General features: G+C 31.9%; 3 protein-coding genes across 8 annotated transcripts; all 3 read right to left on the bottom strand.

Annotated features, from left to right (window-relative positions):
• Nucleotides 1–2,595: 2,595 nt before the first annotated feature.
• On the bottom strand, nt 2,596–3,189 carry LOC130941157 (cytochrome P450 71D10-like). Its single transcript, XM_057869561.1, has one exon. The coding sequence runs from the start codon at nt 3,187–3,189 to the stop codon at nt 2,596–2,598; it is 594 nt and encodes a 197-aa protein (XP_057725544.1).
• Nucleotides 3,190–5,315: 2,126 nt separating this feature from the next.
• LOC130941574 (cytochrome P450 71D10-like) lies at nt 5,316–7,368 on the bottom strand. The gene is made up of 3 exons (XM_057870128.1): nt 6,737–7,368; nt 6,224–6,549; nt 5,316–6,082 (listed from the first exon to the last, which is right to left on the bottom strand). Exons 1-3 carry the CDS (start codon nt 7,308–7,310, stop codon nt 5,465–5,467), a joined length of 1,518 nt encoding a protein of 505 aa, XP_057726111.1. The 5' UTR covers nt 7,311–7,368; the 3' UTR covers nt 5,316–5,464.
• Nucleotides 7,369–11,948: 4,580 nt separating this feature from the next.
• LOC130940523 (cytochrome P450 71D10-like) lies at nt 11,949–25,892 on the bottom strand. 6 transcript variants are annotated; one of them, XM_057868681.1, is made up of 5 exons: nt 25,278–25,892; nt 24,026–24,348; nt 16,135–16,678; nt 13,482–13,744; nt 13,113–13,351 (listed from the first exon to the last, which is right to left on the bottom strand). In XM_057868681.1, the coding sequence occupies exons 1-4, from the start codon at nt 25,849–25,851 to the stop codon at nt 13,632–13,634; spliced, it is 1,554 nt and encodes a 517-aa protein (XP_057724664.1). In that variant the 5' UTR covers nt 25,852–25,892; the 3' UTR covers nt 13,113–13,351; nt 13,482–13,631. The 6 variants fall into 6 exon arrangements, with proteins under 6 accessions (XP_057724667.1, XP_057724664.1, XP_057724668.1 ...); XM_057868685.1 differs by having other exon boundaries at nt 24,026–24,300; XM_057868686.1 differs by having other exon boundaries at nt 24,026–24,248; nt 25,346–25,892.
• Between the last annotated feature and the right edge of the window lie 550 nt (nt 25,893–26,442).

Here is a 26,442-nt window from a genome sequence, read left to right as displayed (position 1 = left end):
TTCGAAGAGGATTATAGGAGTTTTAGTTTTTATTAACATAAATTTTCATTCTTGTATGAACAAAATTTGGTTCATTGAAGTTATAGAAGGGTTAATTTTTTATTGATGTTATTCTTTATTAAATAGTCATTTTTTGTTTTTTAAATTAGCTTTCTGCAATTGTGTTATGTCAAAAGAGTTTAGATATTTCTGAAAGTGAATAGATATATACACTTTTTTCGAATCATTCAGTGTATTAATTTCGGTTCGTTCATTTGTGTTTTTAGGACTCTTGATGTTTGATAAATATACTGAATCCATTCACTGTGAACCTAAAAAAAACAGCAACATAGACAGTTCCAACAGATATATACATTAATATTAGATTTCGATTAGCATTCACATATGTACATTAACATTAGATTTTCATTAACATTTACGTTAATATTCACATATATACATTAAAGAAGAAGTGTTTGTTTTTTTTAAACAAGTCAAACAAATTAGTGTTTTAATTACAACGAGTCAACATTATAGTGCGGATTCTCCTTTTTTTGCCACCATCATCTTTTTTATTTTTGCTGTAAGGATACAAAAATTGGTTATACTTTACTCAATACAAACACAAGTATGCACATTTGAATAAGGTGAACCTAACTCAGATTCCAGTGAACGGAATTTTATTCATATTTGAATAAAAGTTGATAAATAATATTCTATCAGCAAGAAAAGTACATTTTAAATTATTTTTGCATGCAAATGATCTCAAGTGAACACTTAACAATCAAGTGAATGTAAATAATCAACTCCAATAAATCAAATTTTATGCACGTTTGAATAAAACGTGATAGACATTTAATCATTAAGAGAAAATATTTCTGCATGCAAATGAACTCAAGTGAACACTTAACAATCAAGTGAATGTAAATCACCAATTCCAATGAATCGAATTCTATTCATGTTTGAATAAAATGTGATAAATATTCAATCAGTAAGGAAAATATTTCTGCATGCAAATGAACTCAATTAAAGTAAATGATGAACCGAATTATATATCAAAACCAATATAAAATATTAGAACCACATTTTCATTCGTATGGCTTAGTTACGGAAAAAAAAAAAGGATCAGAATAAGTCGATCTACTAAACAAAGCAACTCAATCCACTAAACCTTAAATCGAACTAGGAGAAACGCAAGATATGCGAGAAATTAAATTAACATTATAATAATAGTATTTCTCATACCTTGTGAAATATGCATTCTTGTTTTTGTTTGTTTTTTCTTTTTCCTTTCGGAAGCTTCACGTGATTCTTCGATAGCAGCAGTTTTCATAAAGACGAACGTGGTTTGAGAGATTTTGAAATTTTTCAATAGCGGTTTCGAGTGTAAAGAATGAACGTTATTTCATATTCAAGCATGAATGGTAACGTTTTTGGGGGGGGGGGGGGTTCGCGGGTGTATATACGTTTCATTTAATGAGATCGATTTTATTTTTGTTTTGAGTCTGTTTGAATGGACTTGAATAAAAAATTACTTAGATGTGTAGTCCAATTGTTTTATATATATATATATAGGCATTTAAAAACCAACAAAACTTACTGTTTTGGATATATATGATGTTTATAAATCAAATGGTTAATTTGTATTATTCAAAAAGTTAGAATTTTATTATTTTGATAATATTAAGTAAACTGTCTTTTTATATGGTACTCTTAATGTATCTTTAAGATATTTGTTAAAAAAATTAAATATTTTATAATTCATTGCACGGTAAACAAAAAATATTTAAAAATATATATTTTTTAACAAAAAAAATACTTAAAAAGGATTTAATTATAAAGTTTTAATTTAAGATAGAGATTTTTTTTTGTTTTCACAGAATTCCTTAACCCAATAGACCAAGGACTAATGCTTCACAGATTAGAGCTTCATTTAAGAGTTTATTGTTAACTTTGCTACATGCACAAAACAAAATTCGAATTCCCAACACTTGTTTACACAAACTAACCACTAGACCAACCTAATAAAAAAATTAAAAATATTTTCTGTATATTAAAATTAATCACTAATATTTATATATAAATACATATATAATTTCATTTATTTTTAATGTGTATTTATATTTTATATCTGTGTAATCCGAACAAGAAGGGAGATTTGTTTGATCATACATTATTGTAGGGATAAGCATCTGTTAATCCTAATTCAGTCTCTCAAGAATTGCATCCATATGTTCTTCAGAGGTGACAGAGCTACCAAGGATAGTAAGAGTATCTGCAACTTATTTAATCTTGGAGATATTTTCTTATGCAATTAATCCCTGTTTCCCTCAAGTGCTGTTCGGATCTGAACCTATGCTCTTGATACTATAAAGTGATATTGAAGAATATGCAGTGTGTGTAAGAAATAAGTGAAGGCTTAGAGAGAAAGAACTATTTAATCACATATTAGTAAAAGAAGGAAATGGAAATTTTGTTATTGACCATAGGAGAGTTTAGCCTTATAAAGAGCTTACATAGGTTACTCACAATATTAGAATGAAAACAGAATCAAACAGAATTACTAACAGAATTACCTAACAAACGACCAAGGCTAACTACATGTAACTAATAATCCTAACTGCTAATTACATTGTTGTCTTTATGCATATCTTTGACAATAATGGGAATCAAACAGAAATGATTTCTTTTTCTTGTGGTGATCCCAAACAACTCAGTCATATCAAGTTCATCATTCTTGATTCCATCGGGAAGCTTCCAATCAAAATGGAAAAGAAATTGAGCAAGTGGTAATTCCATGTTTGGTGAAGCAAATGCAATCCCGGGACACATTCTTCTTCCACCACCAAATGGAATAAATTCAAAGTTTGTGCCTCTATTATCAATTAAATAATCATCAACAAACCTCTCAGGCTTAAAATCCATGGCATCAACCCAATACCTTGGATCTCTTCCAATTGCCCAAGCATTGATAATAATTCTAGAATTGGCTGGAATTTGATACCCTTTGATTTGGCATGGTTCTTTGTTCTCTCTTTGAATCAGCAATGGCGCAGGTGGATGTAACCTTAAGGTTTCCTTGATGACACACTTAAGGTATGTCAATTGGTACAATTCTGATTCATCCACATACCCTTTGTTACCATAAACACTTCTAACTTCAGATTGTGCTCTTTCCATCACTTTTGGTTTCTTTATTATTTCAGCCATTGCCCATTCCACAACTGATGAGGATGTTTCTCCACCACCAAGAAATATGTTTCTCCACTTCTAGTGGCAGTTTCGTCTGCACTTCCTTCAGATAGCGGCAGTTTCGTCTGCGCTTCCTTCAGACAAGTGGCAGTTCTGTCTGCGCTTCCTTCAAACTAGCGGCAGTTCCATCTGTGCTTCCTTCAGACAAGCAGTTTCATCTGCGCTTCCTTCCGGCAGTTCCATCTGCACCCGTATTATTCGTTTTTGCAATTTTTTTCTCTTTATTTTGCTGTTTTAAATTAGTTTCATCACTTGAGTTTGAGGGAGGATGTTAGAATATAATTAGGATCAATTAGGATCAATTAGTATATCTGAATATTTATTATAGAATATTACGTCTTTATTATTACGATTCTCTTAGCATCTATAAATACCCTTTTATAGTGTATCATTCCAGACAACTTGAATATACTCAATAATATACCATCCTTTCTCCAGTTTAATCTCTGTTTCTAACATGGACAAAATTAACTCTATTCCATTGACATTTTTCAGACTATAGAATAAATAAAACTAAGTTACTACAAAGAATTATTCAATTTCTCCCATAGAGCAGTACATTCTGTTCTGTTCTGTCTCTAACTCTCTTTATACTTTAGATATGTAAAATTTGTAGCTCCTATTTCTGTTATACTCATGCAACAGGAGAAAAGAGTGGCATCATTACATAAGGTAGAATCTTGTTCTTCTCTTTTGATTACATAAAAAGCTCTGTTTCCTCCCTTATAAGCATTTTCAGTGAATTACATTGAGATAACCGGGATAAGGCTTGTAACATGAATAATTGGGCATGGAAATCAACTGCATATTTACCCTCTTAAACTTTGCCCAAGCTAAAGGTAGGAGTATTTTTCTTGACTCCCTATAAAGTATGCACAAAATGAAAAAAATATCAGATATTTGCTAAAATGTAATAATAACAATATTGTAAATGAAGCAAGTTGTACATTTTCATGTATCATTAAATCAGTTAATTTTTCAATCATAGAGTGAGTGTCTGTTTGCTCTTTTTAATTTTTATCCTAATCTGGATGTGTTCTATCTTATAGTAGCAAAATAGTTGCTAAGCATACAAGTAATAAGTTAGAACTAATTGCACTAAACTTGAGGACCTTAAAACTTTGCACTGGCTTATGTTATGCAGTTTCTAATAAAAAGGCATCAATCTTCTTTTTAAAACAAAAAGAAAACATGAAAATAAGAAACTAAAGATCTTAATGACCAAAACATAATTAATGATAGAAAAGGAAGGTATTTTTTGTAATTACATCTTAATAGGATTTGATCAGTGAGTGAGAAAGCATATACAATAAAGTATGAAGTAGTTGAATTATAGAACTATTTACTTGAAGAAAAAGTTGCAGTGGTTGATAATACAACGGTTTTTTCATCTTTTTTTCTTCTTTTTCGTATGGACGAGCTCGAAACATAGCTATTATGTGAGTGCAACGACAACCCACCATCGAGTCCTCCACTTCCGCTTTCCATCATGGTGCCGAAATTGATTTTTTCCTCCCTCAATAGCTGCTGGATCTACAACAACACTCAAGCAATGCATCATATTCATGGGAAGATGGGAATTAGGGTTTATTTAATTGAGATTTAGGAACTAAATTGATACATTTTGCTAAACATATCTCATCAGCAACACACACGGCATGTCAGGTGCAATTCATATTGCCACTTCACGTTTCAGGTCAGCAGATTGTTAACCGTAGCATGAAGAAGTTAACGGAAGGATGAACGTGATTTTAAAAAAATTATTCAGGGACTAATCTGATTAAAAAAATCATTTAGGAACGAAAATAGAAATTGCATGATCTTTCAGGAACGATTTTGGGTATTAACTCAATAATGTAATAACAATGGATTCATAAGTTATTAGAATTGAAATTTAATAAGCTTAACTCCACTTGAATTCGAAACTATAATTTATGAAACGAGAGATGCTTTATACCTATGAACTATTTATAAACTTTATTTTTGAGAGATATATAGAACTTGTAATAGAAATAGATAAATGATAAAAAAAAGTTGAATAAAATATAATATATAAAATCACTTTTTTAATTTTCTTACGCAGGAGATAATTTATAGGTGAAAACTTAGTCGCTAAATAATAGTTTAACTAAATAATAATTTAGTTAAACTTGTCAAAGTATTTAACAACTATTAACTATCAACTTCACATGAAATTAACAATACTTGAATTTCATCTAATTTATATTAATTGTTAAGGTTGATGATGAATAATGGGAATCAAGCAAAGATCATTTCTTCTTCTTATACTCATCCCAAACAACTCAGTCATATCAAGTTCCTCATTCTTGATTCCATTGGGAAGCTTCCAATCAAAATGGTAAAGAAATTGAGCAAGTGGCAACTCCATGTTTGGTGAAGCAAATGCAATCCCGGGACACATTCTTCTTCCACCACCAAATGGAATAAACTCAAAGTTTGTGCCTCTATTATCAATTGAATAATCATCAACAAATCTCTCAGGCTTAAATTCCATGGCATCAATCCAATACCTAGGATCTCTTCCAATTGCCCAAACATTGATAATAATTCTTGAATTGGATGGAATTTGATACCCTTTGATTTGGCATGATTCTCTGTTCTCTCTCGGAAGTAACAAAGGCACGGATGGATGTAACCTTAAGGTTTCTTTGATGATAGACTTAAGGTAAGTTAATTGGTGCAATTCTGATTCATCCACATACCCTTTGCTACCATAAACCCTTCTAACTTCAGATTGTGCTCTTTCCATCACTTTTGGATTCTTTATCAATTCAGACATTGCCCATTCCACAACTGCTGAGGATGTTTCTCCACCAGCAGTAAATATGTCCTGCAAATGGATTAAATTATGAATTTATAATAAAGGTTTTGTTAAATTAATATGCATATATATTTACACTTGATGAACACGTGACCTGTTTAGGTTCACAAAAACAATTAAACTGATAGTAATTGTCTTTATTAGACCAACCTGGATGATTGCTTTGATGTTGTCATCAGTCAAAGGATATTCAGAATCTTTTTGTTGAAACTTGAGAAGAACATCAACTAGATCTTCACTACCTTCTTCTTCTTCTTCAAATTTGCCATCTTTTTTATTTCTATGATCATCTATGATGTCTTGTAATACCTTATCAGTCTTTATATACAGTTCTTTAAGCTTAGCCTTGTCTCTACTCATCATTTCAAGCAGTACTCTAATTGAAGGATACAGATCAGCAATGCAATTTCCTCCTCCTATTTGAATTGCTTTCTCCATAGATGATATAAAAAATTCCTGATAGCTATATTTTTTACCTATATTGTCAAATAAAAGTCATACAATTATTAGATAACAAATATGATAGAAATATATGTAATGAGATATAAAATCTTGTAGAATTCTTATCATAAAAGTTAATTATTACGTTGATAAAATAATAATAATAATAGATGTAAAATTAAAATATTTGCACTATGTATCAAAAAAAAAATTTTTTTTTACCAAATGCTATTCTTGCCACTATTCCATAGGTCATTGATAAAATCTTGTGAGAGAGATTGAAAATGGAGCCTTGACTTTGAGATATTGCTTTGACCAACTCTGAAACCTCTGCTTCTCTTATGTGCCTAAAAGATTGAACACGCTTTGTTGTTAATAACTCCATGTTGCAGATCTTTCGTATATGCCTCCAATACTCTCCATAGGGGGCAAGAGCAATGTCTGTGCGATTGTAAGTCATGACTCTTGCAAAGAGAAGGTTTGGCCTATTACAAAAATTGAGATCTTGAGTCTTCAAAATCTCTTGTGCCATTTCAGGTGATGTAACTATGATGTGGGACACTTCTCCTAGTTGAAGGTGCATTAAGGGTCCATATTTGGATGCTAAGTTTCTTAGGCATTCATGGGGCATTGATCCTACAAGGTTGTGCATGTTTCCTATTATGGGTAGTTTTCTTGGTCCTGGGGGTAAATTGGTAATATCCTTCGAAGAACTAAATTTCTTCATGGCTATTTTCAATAGCATAAAGAGAAAGAGGAAGGTGGTGAAGATAGAGATAAGGCTCTGAAGATCCATGGTATGTGTGGCAGAATAATGTATTGATTATTGAGGAAGAAGGAACTAATAATTGGAGAGAGACACATACATGTGACTAAATAAACTATAATAACATGTATTTATAATCCATTTCTTTACTAAAATAAAATTATAGATTTATTTAGAAAATAAAATATCTCTATTTTGAGATAAATTTTGTATTTTTTAATAAAATAAATAAATTTTAAACATAAATAAAAGCAAATGTGCTTTTGATTTAATTTCTATTTTATCAATATAATGTCTTATCAAACAGTAAGAGTAATAATATTCTGGATCAATTCTTAAAAAAATTAGTCAAGGACAAATCTATTTTTATATCATATTATTTATTTTATGGAAGAATTTATCTAAATTTTTTAAAAATTATTATATATTTTATTAAATAATAATAAAAAAGGTAATTTATCTAATTTTTAATTAAAATTTAATATGAAAATTAATTTATCTAATAAAATAAAATATTAAAACTAATTTAATAATTAAAATTAAATTATCTTATTAAAAATTTTTGAAAGATCGATATAAGATATGAACAATGTTATATGGCCAATAAATATTATTATTTTTGGCTAATATTTAGCCAACAATAATTTGCACCAATATTTATATATGTTTTATTGTTTTACACACAAAAAATATATGATAATTTATATCTATATTTATCAAAATTTTACACATATAAATCAATATAATTTAAATTATAAGTCCATTTGAATTATTTTTTGGCGGCCGTTGCCAACCGTCGTAAGAACTTTGCATTTCTTAAAAGAAGAAGTATAAGGAACCAAAAGCTTATCAGCCAAAAACTAAACAAAATTACATTAATTTATATTAATAATTAATTAATTTTAAATTTTTTAAATTTAAAATTTAAAAAAATTTAAATTGATTAAGTAAACCTAATTAAAACCTATAAAAATCTTCCTCTTTTTTCTCACATTAATCTATCCACCTCCAACAATCACAAATTCGAAAAATATATAAAAGAACATCTCTTTAATATGAAAAAGAAACATTCTAATACTTAGTAGAAGAAACATCCATATATATTAATTCGTAAAGATTTTGAATTCATCCAAAAATATTTAACTGAGTTTTGGCTGATATGCTTTTGGTTCCTAGTTTTACTCTTTTTAAAATCATTGCATGCATAGCGGTAGTTTTGTACTGTCGCCACGACGCCACTTGCTATGTGTCTTGTGCGATAGTTATCCTAACGGTTATACACAAAACTACCACCGTTTCTATTGTCGATGGTTTATCTATTTGCGTTTTTCGAACCACAACGGTTGGCATCTAACAACGGTTTAAACCATCGTGACTCGAACCGAGAACCACCATCGCTTGCAATTTTTGCTCTAGTGTTCGTTGATCATAAGTTATTAGAATTGAAATTTAATAAGCTTAACTCCACTTCGAAACTAATTTATGAAAAGTGACTTGCTACACATTTAAGTATTTTTTTCATCCAAGTTCATTCAAATAGGCGCAACACTAATAAAAACCACTCTCGTTAAAAGAACGTGATCACACGCACATTTCATAACGCAACTCTTCGTCTTCGTCTTTGTCTTCTCCTTTTCCGTTTCCTCCTTCTCCTCTTCCTCCTCCTCTTTTTTTTTTTCAAATTTGCGCACGTAGGTTATTCTTCTGATTCTTCTTCTTTTTTGCGCACGCAGATTCTTCTTTCGTTATAGTCATCACCAACAACACCAACATTTTGCTCGGTTAAGTGGAATTATTCATTTTGATTCACTTGATTGTTAATGTGTTCAGTTAAGTCCTTGTGCATGCAGAAATATTTTTTTTTTTTTACAGATTGAATATTTATCACGTTTTATTTAGCACATGATTGGTGTTCGGTTCACCTGATTGTTATGTGTTCAGTTGACTTCTTTTGCATGGAAAAATGCTATTCTTGATGATTTAATGTTTATGACGTTTTATTCAGCGCATGAATGTTGCTTGGTTTAGTGGAGTTGCTCATTTTGATTCACTTAATTGTTAGTGTGTTCAGTTGAGTCCTTGTGCATGTAGAAATATTTTTCTTAATGATTAAATGTTTATCACGTTTTATTCAGAACGTCAATAATGTTGGTTCAGTGGAGTTGCTCATTTTGATTCACTTGATTGTTAGTGTGTTCAGTTGAATCATTGTGCATGCAGAAATATTTTTCTTGCTGATTGAATGTTTATCATGTTTTATTCAGCACATGATTGGTATTCGGTTTAGTGGTGTTGGTCATTTCGGTTTACCTGATTGTTATGTATTCAGTTGACTTTTTTTGCATGAAAAAATGCTATTCTTGATGATTTAATATTTATGACGTTTTATTCAGCACATGAATGTTGCTCGGTTAAGTGGAGTTGCTCATTTTGATTCATTTGATTGTTAATGTGTTCAATTGAGTCCTTGTGCATGTAGAAATATTTTTCTTGATGATTAAATATTTATCACATTTTATTCAGAATATCAATAGTGTTGATTCAGTGGAGTTGCTCATTTTGATTCACTTGATTGTTAGTGTGTTCAGTTGAGTCCTTGTATATGCAGAAATATTTTTCCTGCTGATTGAATGTTTATCACGTTTTATTCAGCACATGATTGGTGTTCGGTTCAGGGGTGTTGGTCATTTCGGTTAATTTCTATTCTACACAATTTAAAACTCTTCCTCCTCACCTTCCACTGCTTCTTCACCAGGGAGAAAAGGAGAAAAAGACAAGAAAATACAGCAACAACAACAACAAAAGAATGACGAAAACACGTGAAGAAGAAGGAATGCGAAAAAGAAGGAGGAAAATGAGGAGGAGGATGAAGACAAAGAAGAAGACGCTCCGTGCGTAAACGAGCGTGAGAAGAAGAAGAAAAAGAAGCGCGTGACCTAAAATTGCTTGGATGAACTTGGATGCCAAAATTGTTTGGATGTGGAGAATATCTCAAAAATAAGATGCTTTATACCTATGAACTATTTATAAATTTTATTTTTGAGAGATATATAGAACTTGTAATAAAAATAGACAAATGATAAAAAAGAGGGTGAATAAAATATAGAGTTTTGCTACACATCCAAGCAATTTTACATGTAAGTTCATTCAAGTCATTTAGTTTACGCTGTGAGACTTTGTCTCCTCCTCCTCCTCCTCCTCCTCCTCCTCCTCCTCCTCCTCCTCCTTCATCATCACCACCAATATACCACCACATTCATCTCCTCCTCCTCCTTCTCCTCTTCCTCCTGCTTCTTTTTTATTTGAATTTCTTTGATCTCCTCCTTCCTTTTCTTTTTCCTCCTCCATCATCATTATTATCATCACCAATAACACCAACATTTTGCTAACATTTTTATGGATTCTGATTCTCTGTGGTGATTGAATGAACCGAAAATATTATCAAAATAAAACTATCGTATAATGCCAAATGAACCAAAAATATCCATATATAAATTCAAATTCAGAAACACCAGCGTCTCAAATGAACCAAAAATATTATCAAAATGAAATCATTGTATAATACCAAATGAACCAAAAATTGTACATTATATAAATTCGAATTCAGAAACACCTGCGTCTCGAATGAACCAAAAATATTACAAAACAAAACCATTGTATAATATCAAATGAATAAAAAATTGTACGTTATATAAATTCGTTTCAAAAATACATGCATCTCGAATGTACCAAAAATTAGTTCAAAATAAAACCATTGTATAATATCAAATGAACCGAAAATTATCCATTATATAAATTTGAATTCGATAATAATGATAACGACAATACGTATTCGAAGAATACAATGATGATGATGATGATGATGATGATGATGATGATGATGATAGAGGAGATGGATGAAAAGGAAGGAGGAGACAAAATTCCAATAGGAGGAGGAAGAGGAGGTGTTGTTGGTAACGACAGTAACAAAATTGAAAAATAATAAGAAGGGGTAAGTATTGTTTTGGTCCCTAACGTTGAGGCTGAAAATCGAAACCGTCCCTCATCTAATTTTCGATTTAGAATCGTCCTTAACGTTTTTTTTTTCATATTAAAATCGTCCTTTTTATTTAAAATTTTAATTTTATTCCTAAACTACCCCCTGCTTTAAAAAAAATTATAAAATTAAAAAAATAAAACAGTGCGTGTGGGGGGAGGGGAAAGGGGGGAAGGGGAAAAGGAGGAGGGAACGAAGGGAAGGGACGCGGGGTGGGGGGAGGGGGAGGGGGAGGGGGAGGGGGAAGGGGGGAAGGGGACGGCGGCGGCGTTGGTGGTGGTGGTGGTGGTGGTGGTGGTGGTGGTGGTGGTGGAGGAGGTAATTGTGTTGGTAGTTGTGAGGGTATTTTTGTCCAAACAAATAAAAATGACAATTTTAATACAAAAAAACAAACGTTAAGGATGATTTTAAATCAAAAATTAGATGAGGGACGGTTTCGATTTTCAGCCTCAACGTTAGGGACCAAAACAATACTTACCCGTAATAAGAAAGAGGAGGAGGAGGAGAAGAAGAAGAAGTGCAGGGGGAGGAAGAAAACGGGAAGAAAAAGAATAAAAAGAAAAAGAAGAAGAAGAAGAAGCGCAAAGAGGGAAACAAGAAAACGGAAAAAAGAAATACTTAACTCAAATCACTTGGATGAATTTGGATGTAAAATTGCTTGAATGTGTAGAATTACTCTAAAATATAATATATAAACTCACTCCTTTAATTTTCTCACGCTAGAGATAATTTATAGTTGAAAACTCAGCTGCTAAATAACAATTTAGTTAAATTTGTCAAATCATTTAACGGTTCTCAACTATCAACTTGTGAAGTTAACTGTGCACCTGAGTTTCACCTAATTTATATTAATTGTTAAGGTTGATGATGAATAACGGGGATCAGGCAGAGATCATTTCTTCTTCTTATAGTGATCCCAAACAACTCAGTCATATCAAGTTCCTCATTCTTGATTCCATTGGGAAGCTTCCAATCAAAATGGTAAAGAAGTTGAGCAAGTGGCAACTCCATGTTTGGTGTAGCAAATGCAATTCCGGGACACATTCTTCTTCCACCACCAAATGGAATAAATTCAAAGTTTGTGCCTCTACTATCAATTGAATAATTATCAACAAACCTCTCAGGCTTAAATTCCATGGCATCAACCCAATACGTTGGATCTCTTCCAATTGCCCAAGCATTGATAATAATTCTAGAATTGGCTGGAATTTGATACCCTTTGATTTGGCATGGTACTTTGTTCTCTCTAGGAACTAACAATGGCAAAGATGGATGTAACCTTAAGGTTTCTTTGATGATAGACTTAAGGTATATCAATTGGTCCAATTCTGATTCATTCACATATCCTTTGCTACCATAAACTCTTCTAACTTCAGCTTGAGCAGCTTCCATCACTTTTGGTTTCTTAATCATTTCAGCCATTGCCCATTCCACAACCGCTGAGGATGTTTCTCCACCACCAGCAAATATGTCCTGCAAATGGATTAATTAATTATAAATTTATAATAAAAGTTTTGTTAAATAATTAATATGCTTATATATTTCACTTGATGAATTTAACCAAATATTATCTAAAAGTAAGTAGTAACATCTAGCTTTAGACCAATATACATTGTAAAAATTTAAGAAATTACTTGCAAAATTTTTTGAACACGTGGCCTGTTTAGGTTCACATAAACAATTAAACTGATAATAATTGTCCTTATTAGACTAACCTGGATGACTGCTTTGATGTTGTCATCAGTCAAGGGATATTCAAAATCTTTTTGTTGAAACTTGAGAAGAATATCAACTAGATCTTCATTGCCTTCTTCTTCACATTTGTCATCTTTTCTATTTCTATGATCATCTATGATGTCTTGTAATACCTTATCAGTCTTTATATGAAGTTCTTCAAGCTTAGCTTTGTTTCTACTTATCATTTCAAGAAGTACTCTAATTGAAGGATACAGATCAGCTATGCAATTTTCTCCTCCTATTTGCAATGCTTTCTCCATAGATGATATAAAAAATTCCTGATAGCTATATTTTTTACCTATATTGTCAAATAAAAATCATACAATTATTAAATAACAAATATGATAGAAATATATTTAATGCGATACAAAATCTTGTAGAATAATAATAATAATATTTGCACTATGTATCAATTTTTTTTTTCTTACCGAATGCTATTCTAGCCGCTATTCCATAGGTCAATGAAAAAATCTTTTGAGAGAGATTAAAAATGGAGCCTTGACTTTGAGATATTGCTTTGACCAACTCTGAAACCTCTGCTTCTCTTATGTGCCTAAAAGATTGAACACGCTTTGGTGTTAATAATTCCATGGTGCATATCTTTCGTACGTGCCTCCAATAATCTCCATAGTGGCCAAAGACAATGTCTTTGCGATTGTAAGCAATGATTCTTGCAAAGAGAGGGTTTGGCCTATCACAAAAGTTGAGATCTTGAGTCTTCATAATCTCTTGTGCCATTTCAGGTGATGTAACTATTATGTGGGACACTTCTCCTAGTTTAAGGTGCATTAAGGGTCCATATTTGGATGCTAAGTTTCTTAGGCATTCATGCGGCATTGATCCAACTAAGTTGTGCATGTTTCCTATGATGGGTAGTTTTCTTGGTCCTGGGGGTAAATTGGTAATATCGTTGGAAGAACTAAATTTCTTGATGGTTGATTTCACTAGCATTAAGAGAAAGAGGAAGGTGGTGAAGATGGAGATAAGGCTCTGAAAATCCATGGAGATAAGGCTCTGATAATGTGTAGTTTGAGGAAGAAGGAACTAATAATTGGAGAGAGACACATACATACATGTGACTAAATAAACTATAATAACATGTATATATAATCCATTTCTTTACTAAAATAAAAATATAGATTTATTTAGAAAATAAAATATCTCTATTTTGAGATAAATTTTGTACTTTTTAATAAAATAAATAAATTTTAAACATAAATAAAAGAAAATATGCTTTTGATTTAATTTCTATTTTATCAATATAATGTCTCATCAAACACTAAGAGCCATAATATTCTAGATCAATTCTTAAAAATTTTTAGTCAAATATTTTAATTTTTAATAAATTTTAATTATTAAATTAATTTTTAAATTTTTATTTTATTTGACGAATCAATTTCATATCATATTATTTATTTTATGGAAGAATTTATCTGAAAATTTTAAAAATTATTATATATTTTATTAAATAACAATCACAATTAATTTATCAAATTTATATATAAAATTTAATGTGAAAATTAACTTATCTAATAAAATAAAATATTAAAAACTAATTTAATAATTAAAATTAAATTATCTTACTAAAAATTTTTGAAAGATCGATTTAATTAAAATATGAACAATGTTATATGACCAACATAATATTATTATTTTTTTCCAATATACATTTAGCTAACAATAATTTGCAACCATATTTACGTACATTTTGTACACAAAAAACATATAATTTATATACATAAATTAATACAATTTACACTCATTTTTCAAAATTTATACACATAAGTTAATAAAATTTATTTATTAAAGATAATTTAATATTTGTACTAATTAAATAATAAACCAAAATATTAAAAATTATTATCCCCAAAAATTTCTCCTAAAATATTACTCACCCACTATTATGAAAACCAAACAGTAATAACAGATTGATATCTCAATATATATAAGGTACAGAAAATAATATATAGCGAAGCCTGAATCAGAGGAAGTGGACGGACACCAAAAAAAAATCAGAGGAAATGGACAAATTAAAGATGATCACTACTCAGAGGTCCATATAAAATTTGGAGTTTTCTATATATATATATCACTTAGGTGTACGAGCGATAAATAATGTGTGGTACAGCTTCAGCTATAAGAGTGATATTTTAGGTTCAAACTCAATGTTTATATCATTTAAGGCTTTTTTTTTTTACATATATAAATTAAAGAAAAATTAATATTGTATGATCCACCTAAACGAAAATAAAATATTTATATAACAATAAAATTAATAATGTGTTTGTTGACTATATATTTCACTTTACATTAATGTAATAACAATGGGTTCATAAGTTATTAGAATTGAACTTTAATAAGCTTAACTCCATTTTGAAACTAATTTATGAAATGAGAGATGTTCTATATCTGTAAACTATTTATAAACTTTATTTTTAAGTTGTATAGAACTAACTGTAATAGAAATAGATAAATGATAAAAAAAATGAAGAAAATATAATATATAAAATCACTCATTTAATTTTCTCACGTTGCGGATCATTTATAGGTGAAAATTCATATGTGAAGTTAATAGTTAAGAGTTATTAAATGACAATTTAATCAAACTTATCAAATAATTATTTAATGATTTTTAACTATCAACTTTACGTGAAATTAACTGTACCTAAATTTTTATCTAATTTATATTAAAGTTTAATTACTCTGTTAGTCCCTATAGTTTTGCGAAATTTTTAATTAGGTTTTTATACTTTTTTTCTTTTTCAATTGAGTCTTTGTACCAATTTTTTTTAATTAGATCCCTACACTTTTTTTTTCTTTTATTTGGGTTTTTATACTATTTTTTTTAATTTGGTCTCTATAAAATTAAGCTAATTACTATCAAGAGGGACCTAATTAAAAAAAATTAGTACAGAGACTCAATTAAAAAAAAAGTATAAAGACTTAATAATTAAAAATTTCGTGAAATTATAGAAATCAACAGAGTAACTAAACCTTATATTAATTGTTAGGATTGATGATGAATAATGGGAATCAAGCAGAGATCATTTCTTCTTCTTATAGTGATCCCAAACAACTCACTCATATCAAGCTCTTCATTCTTGATTCCATTGGGAAGCTTCCAATCAAAATGATAAAGCAATTGAGCAAGTGGCAATTCCATGTTTGGTGTAGCAAATGCAATCCCGGGACACATTCTTCTTCCACCACCAAATGGAATAAACTCAAAGCTTGTGCCTCTATTATCAATTGAATAATTATCAACAAATCTCTCTGGCTTAAATTCCATGGCATCAACCCAATACCTTGGATCTCTTCCAATTGCCCAAGCATTGATAACAATTCTAGAATTGGCTGGAATTTGATACCCTTTGATTTGGCATGGTTCTCTGTTCTCTCTTGGAAGTAACAATGGTACAGATGGATGTAACCTTAAGGTTTCTTTGATGATACACTTAAGGTATGTCAATTGGTGCAATTCTGATTCATCTACGTACCTTTTGCTACCATAAACTCTTCTAACTTCAGCTTGTGCAGCTTCCATCACTTTTGGTTTCTTTATCATTTCAGCCATTGCCCATTCCACAACCGCTGAGGATGTTTCTCCACCACCAGCAAATATGTCCTGCAAATGGATTAATTATAATAAAGGTTTTAGTAACAAACATGTTAAGGAATTAATAATCTTATTAATATATAGAAAAAAATTTACATAAAATTAAGAGAAAAGAATAAATAGGTCCCTGACCTTTTGCTTCGCAGACAATTTTGTTCTTGACCATTGAAAAATACTTTTAAATCTCTGACCTTCACAAAATTTGGACAGATCAGTCTCTGACGGAGGCATTTGGACGGATCAGTCCTGACGGAGGCGTTTAGACGGAGGGACTGATCCGTCCAAGTTTTATGAAGGTTAGAGACTTAAAAATATTTTCAATAGTCAAAGACAAAAATGTCTGCGGGCCAAAAGGTCAAAGATCTATTTGTCATTTTCTCTAAAATTAATTAATTAAAAATTCTAATGTATTTAAATTATAATATTATATATATAAGTTTCATAAAAAAAGAGCGAATCAATCCCAAATAAATGATAATAATATGTCAATAATTTCTGTTAATCTTTTATTAAAAATTGATATAAGAACTAATTTATATAATAATTTTAAATCCTAAATTTTAAGAGATGAATAATTTTTTATCATTAAGAAAATGATTGTTTAATTTACAAATGGTTAGAGAGAAGAGACAATGTTTATTTTTAATTATACTGAAATTGTTAAATCGGTGGAATTAAGCTCTTATAAGTTGTACACTTATAATAGTATATAAGTATGCAAGTTATTATGATAAGTGTTTTATTTAAAATAAATAAAAAAAATTATATGTACACATTAAAAATCGGTTATCACATATATTATTGTATTGTTTAATTTATTTTTGTCTATTTTTATTATTTTGTATATATGTAATTGTTCATACACTGGCCCAACACTAAGGCCCAGGTCCAAATACACCAAAAGGCCCAATCCAAAGATTGGCCTTCGTTATTCACCGACCTCTGTAGAAGAGGTCGGACTCAACACAGACTTCTTTCCAAAGAAGTCGGGCTCAAGAGATAGCTGGCAGATAACGCTTATTCAAATAAGTAACTGCCCCTAAAATCTCTCTAACCACTTCTAGAAGCCATATCCCAACAATCCCTAGATAAAGGGACGGTTATCCACCTAAAAAGGTGGCACTACTCCAACGGTGGTTATTGGATCACCACTATAAATACCCTGACACCCCTCAGGTATCTCTAAGTTCCAATACATTCTAAACCTGCTTTACCCCATGCTGACTTAGGCATCGGAGTGTCTTTGCAGGTACCACCCCCCATCTCTTGGAACACACAACTCGGAGGCGGCTCCCAGACGTAAACCAAGTCGGAGACCACACTCCTCCAGCGCTTGGGCCTCAAACAAGTCCAACCACCGTCCGGTTCTAGGTAAGCCCCGGAACATTGGCGCCGTTGCCGGGGACCCGGAGCTCAATCCTTGATAATGGCGGATGATCAACAAGATGGTCGGACAACCTCTCGACATGAATAAGATGAAAGCATGTTAAAAAGAAGCTGGAGTACAGCTTCTATGGATACCAGAAATCCCGTAAAAACTTCTCCCAATGGGCAGAGGATATCAAATAGGGATGACGATTCTACTTCTACAGTTAAATTGGATTAAAAGAGAAGAAAACACCGTCCCAAGGCCATTGTAGAAGGCAAACCAAAGACGAACTCGAAAGCCAATTGAATAAAAGAATTTTCAATTCAGAAAATTCAATTGGCAAAAGAAGTTACGTGGAAAAAAAAAAAAAGACGAACTTGAAAGCCAATTGAATAAAAGAATTTTCAATTCAGAAAATTCAATTGGCAAAAGAAGTTACTTGAAAAAAAAACATGAACTCGAAAGCCAATTGAATAAAAGAATTTTCAACTCAGAAAATTCAACTGGCAAAAGAAGTTACGTGAAGAAAAAAAAAAAAAAGAGGAAAAGGGAACGTGACTAATCCCAACCTCTTCGTGAAATAGGATGGACAATGACATCTGTGCCGACTTACAATCTCGGAAAAGTCCATGATACCCACTCATGGAATGGAGCAGTTGCATGTTCCAAATTCACAGGTTTTATAAATAAATAAAATATCCCATATTAGTCAGTAATTGAAGAAAGAAGGGAAAACGTTGTTGATAAAAACAATGAAACCTTTCTTTTCAACTTATGCCAAAAAGTGCAGCATCAATCCATTTGAATGCAACCCAATCCGACAATGAAGTGATGAATCCAGTTTTTTCTTCGTTGGATTCACATATCAATTACAACAGAGTAGTGAATAACACGAAAAATTCACATGGTACATCTTTCGTTGGTTGCTCACAAATTACATCACTGCCAATGAATATGGAAAGAAATATTCCTGCGGTAGAATTTGATGTTGTTTGCACACCAATAAAGATGGATGTCTTCCAGGAAGAAAACTGGAATCTGATCCAAAGAAAAAAGAAAGTCGGAGCGACAAAGGCCCAGTCTTCATTGAAGGGAATAATGGCCAGACTTTTCTTTAAAGGTCGGATGAGTTGGGAGCTCACCAAAGAAAATCCGACCTCTTTTAGAGAGCTCACAAATAAAAGTCCGACCTCTTTTAAAGGTCAGACTTTACAATAAAGTCGGATGAGTTGGGAGCTCACCAAAGAAAATCCGACCTCTTTTAGAGAGCTCATGAAGAAAAGTCCGACCTCTTTTAAAGGTCAGACTTTAAAATCCGACCTCTTTTAGAGAGCTCACAAATAAAAGTCCGACCTCTTTTAAAGGTCAGACTTTACAATAAAGTCGGATGAGTTGGGAGCTCACCAAAGAAAATCCGACATCTTTTAGAGAGCTCACAAATAAAAGTCCGACCTCTTTTAAAGGTCAGACTTTACAATAAAGTCGGATGAGTTGGGAGCTCACCAAAAAAAATCCGACCTCTTTTAGAGAGCTCATGAAGAAAAGTCCGACCTCTTTAGTATCCGACAAAGAAAAAATCCGACCTCATTTTGGAGTCTGTAAAAAATCCGACCTCTTTACGATCAACTCTACAATGAGGTCAAAAACCTCGAAGAATATCAGAAAGAGGTTCCGACTTCTTTTAAAGATCAGAGTCTACAATGAGGTCAAAAACCTCCAAGCTTAGAAAGAAAGCCCGACCTCTTTCCAAGCTTAGAAAGAAGAATCCGACCTCTTCTAAAGATCCAAGCTTATGAAGATAATTTGACCTCCTCTGAGGATTCAAGTCTACAAATAAAAATCCGACTTCCTTTAAGAGCTTACAAAGAAAAGTCCGACTTCTTTCTTAAAACCAAAATCGGACGAAGAAAGGCCAACACCAAAAAAAAAGATCCCGACAAAGTCACTTAAGACTTGAAAAAGAACTACTACAACATACTCGACTTACTCGAAAACAATCTACCTAGATTGTGCCATGTCTACAACAAAAGGGATACTACAGCTAAAAAGTGCACCTTACTTCCTGATGCACACCTTTTTGAAGTGACAAGATCCAAAGGGTGTAAGAAGTTATAAATACAAATCGTGGTCTAACCTCATTAAGCCACTTGTACTAAAACAAGCTGGTAAGGGGCAAACCTGAAACGAATTGCAAAAATAACTTGAGGACAGCGTGACCATAATCAAACATCAATACGAAGAGGATGTAACCCCGACCTCACAACAATTTGTTTAAAACAAATTGAAAAAAGGATGGCGATTTATAAGAATGCCTCCTCGAGTCAAGAGATAATGATCCGACCTTACTAAGTTGACACAACAAGTATAAAACAAGTTATCCGACCTCCCAAAAAGAGAGTCCAAAATAACTTGTAGAAGTCACATAGCAACAAATAGTAAGATTCAAGAATGGCATGACTGAATACTCGAGTCCGGCTTTATGAAGCTCGACTTTGAGTAGGGGCACTGGCTTATCATGAAAGCTAAGTCCAAAATTATTAAAAACTAAAGACAACATTCTACAATGATGCTAGAGCACGAAAGAAGAACGTGACCCCCTTCCAGAAGCCTGAGAGCAAACTCAGATAAGGAAAGAGTTCTTGAGACAAAGGATGGCTACGAGATTCGCCGCAAAAGACCTCATCTTGATAAGAAAAAATATCAGGCTACTGAGTTCGGGCGAATGAAAGCTGACAACAAAAAGGATAGGACCCTACAAGATTACTGAGATCTTAGGAAAAGGTTATTACAAGGTGACTGACTTAAACAGCACCGAGCTACCAAGGTCGTGGCATGAAAAGGTACTAAAAACGAACTCTACTCCTTGATGTACTCTTTTTCCAACTTCACGATTTTTTCCCAAAAATTAAAGGATTTTTTCTGAAGAAAGGTTTTTAACGAGGCATCGTAGTAGAGACTAAGGGATCATAGATAGTAAAAAAAAACCCTTAGTAGCAGTGAAAGTACCTTCGCAAATAAATAAAGATCTTTTATCTCTTATAAATTCCTTCTCGTTTTTCTCTCTTTCTACGAAACGCGCCGACTTAAGCTCGACAAAACGTGAAAATCCCATGACCGACCTAGATGGTCGTCAGGATAAAACGACGAGGTACAAGTCGGTGTAAAGAGGTTATAAAAGTCGATCGTAATAAACTCGGAAATTATCTGACTTACAAGTCGGAAAAACCGAGAAAAAAGGAAACGCATCGCAAAAATAACCTAAATCATAAGAGCTCAATAAATCAAAAAATTGAGTATAAGGAATATCAAAAAGATCAGGAAACCTATTGAAAGCACTAAGGCAAAAGGCTGACCCGAGTTGTTAAGGAAAACTTAAAGAAAGGGACAGTCAGCCAAGAAAAAGGTTTTTCAAAACAAAGATCAAAAAGGTTTTTTCTAAGATTACTGAAATCTTAGAAAAGGGCTACTACAAAGTGTCTAACTTCGAGGGTGAAAAACTACCCAGGTCGCAACACACCTCCAACATAAGGAGATAAAACAATTCCTTATGAAAATTGATTTTCTACAATTAACGCACACCAATTGAAGCTCGATAAACCGCGAAAATCACGGGCCGATCATATAGAAATCGCCTGGATGAAGCAACGAGGAACCAATTGGTGGAAAGAAGTTACATATGCGAATTGGAAAGAAAACACCTCGAAACAGCTCGGGCCAAACGGGTTGAAAAAGTTGTGTTTAGAACAAGTCGCAAAAGTAACTTAACTAAATATGCCCCTTGAGGCATAAATACGATCTAACAACTCGATCCACACGGATAACAAATGGATCGTACAAAATCTCAAGCCCACAATCTCATCTCTACAAGTTCTAAAAATAAACGACCTAGTCGTATAAAATGGAACACTTTCACAAAAACAAGTTGTTCCAAGAAAACTTGTTCTAGCATTCACAACAACATAAGGATAACTTGGATTAAACGAGTTATGCCAGTCAACCATATTTTCAACGAAATTGTGTTAAGCACAAGTCGTGTCTATCTAAAAGCAAAGCTTTAAAAGTGATTTGTATCAAAATGAATCACTTCAACCAAACGACTTGTATAGAAACGAGTTAAAAAGGAAGGATTGTAAACGTTTCTAAACAAAATCGAAACGTAAAAACTATCCTCCAAAACAACTTGGATAAAACAAGTTGTATCATACACAAGGACGACAACCTTGTAAAAACTAGAAAGGGGAGGGAATAAGCATATAATCCCTTCACCTAAGGCGTCAATTTATGCCCGACAAAGCGCAAAAATCACGAGCTGACCTTTTCAACGGTCGCTCGGATAAAGTACGAGGTATAAATTGGTGTCCAATGGTTATAATACGGCTTGATGATTTAAAACAACTCAAGCCCGTGAGTTGAACAAAATCGAGTAAAAAATAACCATATGATCTAAGTAATTTGTATTAAAATAAATTGCGCAAAACAACTTGATATATAACGAGTTGTGCTTCAAAAAAGTGACTTGTATAAAAAACAAGTCATCTAGAAAACTCAGAATGAATGAGTTCAACAAAAAAAGGCTTCATTCGAAAATCCTTTCTGCTTGATTGCTCGAGTCCGACTTCATAAAGCTCGACCTCGAGCAGGGGCATAATGGATAAAGCAACGAAGTCCGATGGTTATAAAGATGATCTGATAGTTTAAAGGGACTCAAAATAAACAATTTGTACTTGAAACAAGTTGTGAAGTCCTAAAAAAACAGCTCGAATTCAAATGAGTTGTATGAAATTAGATCAAGAAATAGCCACGTTTTAATTAAACGATTTGAAATGAAACAAATCGTAAGACCTTAAAACTACTCGCATCGAACGAGCTAGATGAGGTTATACTAAAAAATACGAGTTTTGAAATAAACGATTTGTATCAAAACAAGTCGTAAGAAATCAGAATAAGTTTCAGAAAGGTGATTTGTATTAAAACAAGTCATGCATCCTCAAAACAGCTCGAACTGAACGAGTTGTACAAAATTAGGATAAGAAATGTTTTCTGGTTAAGCACGATGTGCTAAAACCAATTATACAGAGCCTACAAGCCCGAGTTTAAATACTCGAATCCAACTCTTAAGAAAAAGAGATTGAACTCGAGTAGGGGCACTGTTCATACACTGGCCCAACACTAAGGCCCAGGTCCAAATACACCAAAAGGCCCAATCCAAAGATTGGCCTTCGTTATTCACCGACCTCTGTAGAAGAGGTCGGACTCAACACAGACTTCTTTCCAAAGAAGTCGGGCTCAAGAGATAGCTGGCAGATAACGCTTATTCAAATAAGTAACTGCCCCTAAAATCTCTCTAACCACTTCTAGAAGCCATATCCCAACAATTCCTAGATAAAGGGACGGTTATCCACCTAAAAAGGTGGCACTACTCCAACGGTGGTTATTGGATCACCACTATAAATACCCTGACACCCCTCAGGTATCTCTAAGTTCCAATACATTCTAAACCTGCTTTACCCCATGCTGACTTAGGCATCGGAGTGTCTTTGCAGGTACCACCCCCCATCTCTTGGAACACACAACTCGGAGGCGGCTCCCAGACGTAAACCAAGTCGGAGACCACACTCCTCCAGCGCTTGGGCCTCAAACAAGTCCAACCACCGTCCGGTTCTAGGTAAGCCCCGGAACAGTAATGTTGAAAAAAACAAATATTTAATAATTAATTTTTATTAAAAAATCAACTCTTTGATATTTCTCTTGTATCTCGTCAACGAAGCTACATGCCTAGCTACATAAAAATTTTAACAATATTATATCCACGTTAAAAATAAAAATAAATACGAACCACAACTTTTCACAATTAAGTCTAATTAAAGTTTTATGCATACTTAATCACTCTTATATTGTAAAAATTTAAGAAATAAATTTCTAAAAACGTGACTTGTTTGGGTTCACAAAACAATTAAAATAATAATAATTATCTATACTAGACTAACCTGGATGACTGCTTTGATATTATCATTAGTCAAAGGATATTCAGAATCTTTTTGTTGAAATTTGAGAAGAACATCAACTAAATCTTCATCATCAGCTTCTTCTTCACATTTGCCACCTTTTTTATTTTTATGATCGTCTATAATGCCTTGTACTATCTTATCCGACTTTAAATGCAGTTCTTCAAGCTTAGTCTTGTCTCTACTCATCATTTCAAGAAGTACTCTAATTGAAGGATACAAATCAGCAATACAATTTCCTCCTCCTATTTGCAATGCTTTTTCAAAAGATGATATAAAAACTTCGTAGTTACTATATTTTTTACCTATATTGTCAAATAAAGAGCATACAATTATTAAATAACAAATATGATAAAGTTATATATGTAATGAGATGTGAAATCTTGATAGAATTATCAAAGTAAAAAATTAATTATTATATTGACATAGTCTAAAATCTTACAATATTTTTTATGTATTAGTCTATTTAATATAAGATTTTTTTTAATATTCGTGTCTTAGGACACTCCTAACATATATAATATCCTTTTAAGAGTTAATATACCGACAGATTTATTTTATGATATTTCATTTAGTCTTTTGTTGGCCAAAACTCTTGGCAAGTAATAATTTCTTTTAATTGGTCCATTTTTAATAAAAATACTAATGTAATAAAATATAAAATATTAAAAAAATTATCACCACAAAAATTAACTATTACCATGAAGGAGTCTAGATATGATGATGATGATGATGATGATGATGATGATGATGATGATGATGATGATGATGATGATGATGATGATGATGATGATGATGATGATGATGATGATGATGATGATGATGATGATGATGATGATGATGATGATGATGATGATGATGATGATGATGATGATGATGATGATGATGATGATGATGATGATGATGATGATGATGATGATGATGATGATGATGATGATGATGATGATGATGATGATGATGATGATGATGATGATGATGATGATGATGATGATGATGATGATGATGATGATGATGATGATGATGATGATGATGATGATGATGATGAAACTCAGTTGCAGTCGATTTTACGTAAAGTTGATAATTGATAACTGTTAGATAATTTGACTAATTTGATTAAATTTTCATCTAACGGTTCTTATCTATCAACTTCATGTGAAGTCGACTGCACTTAAGTTTTCACCTGATAATAAATGTAAAATTAAAGTATTTGTGCTGTGTATAAATTTCTTTTTACCAAATGCTATTCTAGCCACTATTCCATAGGTCATTGATAAAATATTGTGAGAGAGGTTAAAAATGGACCCTTCACTTTGAGATATTGCTTTGACCAACTCTGAAACCTCTGCTTCCCTTATGTGTCTAAAAGATTGAACACGCTTTGCTGTTAATAACTCCGTGGTGCATATCTTTCTTACACGCCTCCAATACTCTCCATAGGGGCCAAAAGCAATGGCTGTTCGATTGTAATTCATGACTCTTGCAAAGAGAAGGTTTGGCCTATCACAAAAGTTGAGATCTTGAGTCTTCATAATCTCTTGTGCCATTTCAGGTGATGTAACTATGATGTGGGACACTTCTCCTAGTTTAAGATGCATTAAGGGTCCATATTTGGATGCTAAGTTTCTTAGGCATTCATGGGGCATTGATCCTACAAGGTTGTGCATGTTTCCTATTATGGGTAGTTTTCTTGGCCCTGGGGGCAAATTGGTAATATCCTTGGAAGAACTAAATTTCTTCATGGCTATTTTCAATAGCATAAAGAGAAAGAGGAAGGTGGTGAAGATTGAGATAAGGTTTTGAAGGTCCATGGTATGTGCTAGAATAATGTATAGATTGCGGAAGAAGAAATTAATAATTGGAGATATATATATAGACATTAGACACATGTATTCATAATCCTTTTCTTTACTAAAATAAAAATATAGATTTATTTAGAAGATAAAATATCTGTATTTTGAGATAATTTTTGTATTTTTTAATAAAACAAATAAATTTTGAACATAAATAAAAGCAAATATGCTTTTGATTTAATTTCTATTTTATCAATATTATGTCTCGTCAAACATTAAGAGTAATAATATTCTAGATCAATTCTTAAAAAAAAAATTAGTCAAATATTTTAATTTTTAAATTTGTATTTTGTTTGACAAATCAATTTACATATCATATTATTTATTTTATGGAAGAATTTATCTAAAAATTTAAAAATTATTATATTTTTTATTAAATAACAATAAAAATTAATTTATCTAATTTTAATTGAAATTTAATATGAAAATTAATTTATTTAATAAAATAAAATATTAAAAATTAATTTAATAATTAAAATTAAATTATCTTATTAAAATTTTTTAAAAGACTGATTTAAGATATGAATGATACTACATGATAAATAAATA

Source organism: Arachis stenosperma, chromosome 7 (genome assembly GCF_014773155.1).
Source record: "Arachis stenosperma cultivar V10309 chromosome 7, arast.V10309.gnm1.PFL2, whole genome shotgun sequence".
Lineage (NCBI taxonomy): Eukaryota > Viridiplantae > Streptophyta > Magnoliopsida > Fabales > Fabaceae > Arachis > Arachis stenosperma.
Note: the sequence above shows the minus strand (reverse complement) of the source record. Positions and strands in the feature narration are given on the sequence as shown.

Bases quoted from the DNA above. Each gene is read 5' to 3' on its own strand.
- LOC130940523 (XM_057868681.1), bottom strand. From the start codon at position 25,851: ATGGACCTTCAAAACCTTATCTCAATCTTCACCACCTTCCTCTTTCTC. The intron at 24,349-25,277 runs GTAAAAAGAAAT...TTGACAATATAG, and splicing joins AGTGGCTAGAATAGCATTTG to GTAAAAAATATAGTAACTAC. The intron at 13,745-16,134 runs GTGAGTTGTTTG...CTTTTGTGATAG, and splicing joins GAATGAAGAGCTTGATATGA to GCCAAACCCTCTCTTTGCAA.
- LOC130941157 (XM_057869561.1), bottom strand. From the start codon at position 3,189: ATGGCTGAAATAATAAAGAAACCAAAAGTGATGGAAAGAGCACAATCT.
- LOC130941574 (XM_057870128.1), bottom strand. From the start codon at position 7,310: ATGGATCTTCAGAGCCTTATCTCTATCTTCACCACCTTCCTCTTTCTC. The intron at 6,550-6,736 runs GTAAAAAAAAAT...TTGACAATATAG, and splicing joins AGTGGCAAGAATAGCATTTG to GTAAAAAATATAGCTATCAG. The intron at 6,083-6,223 runs GTTGGTCTAATA...ATCCATTTGCAG, and splicing joins ACATCAAAGCAATCATCCAG to GACATATTTACTGCTGGTGG.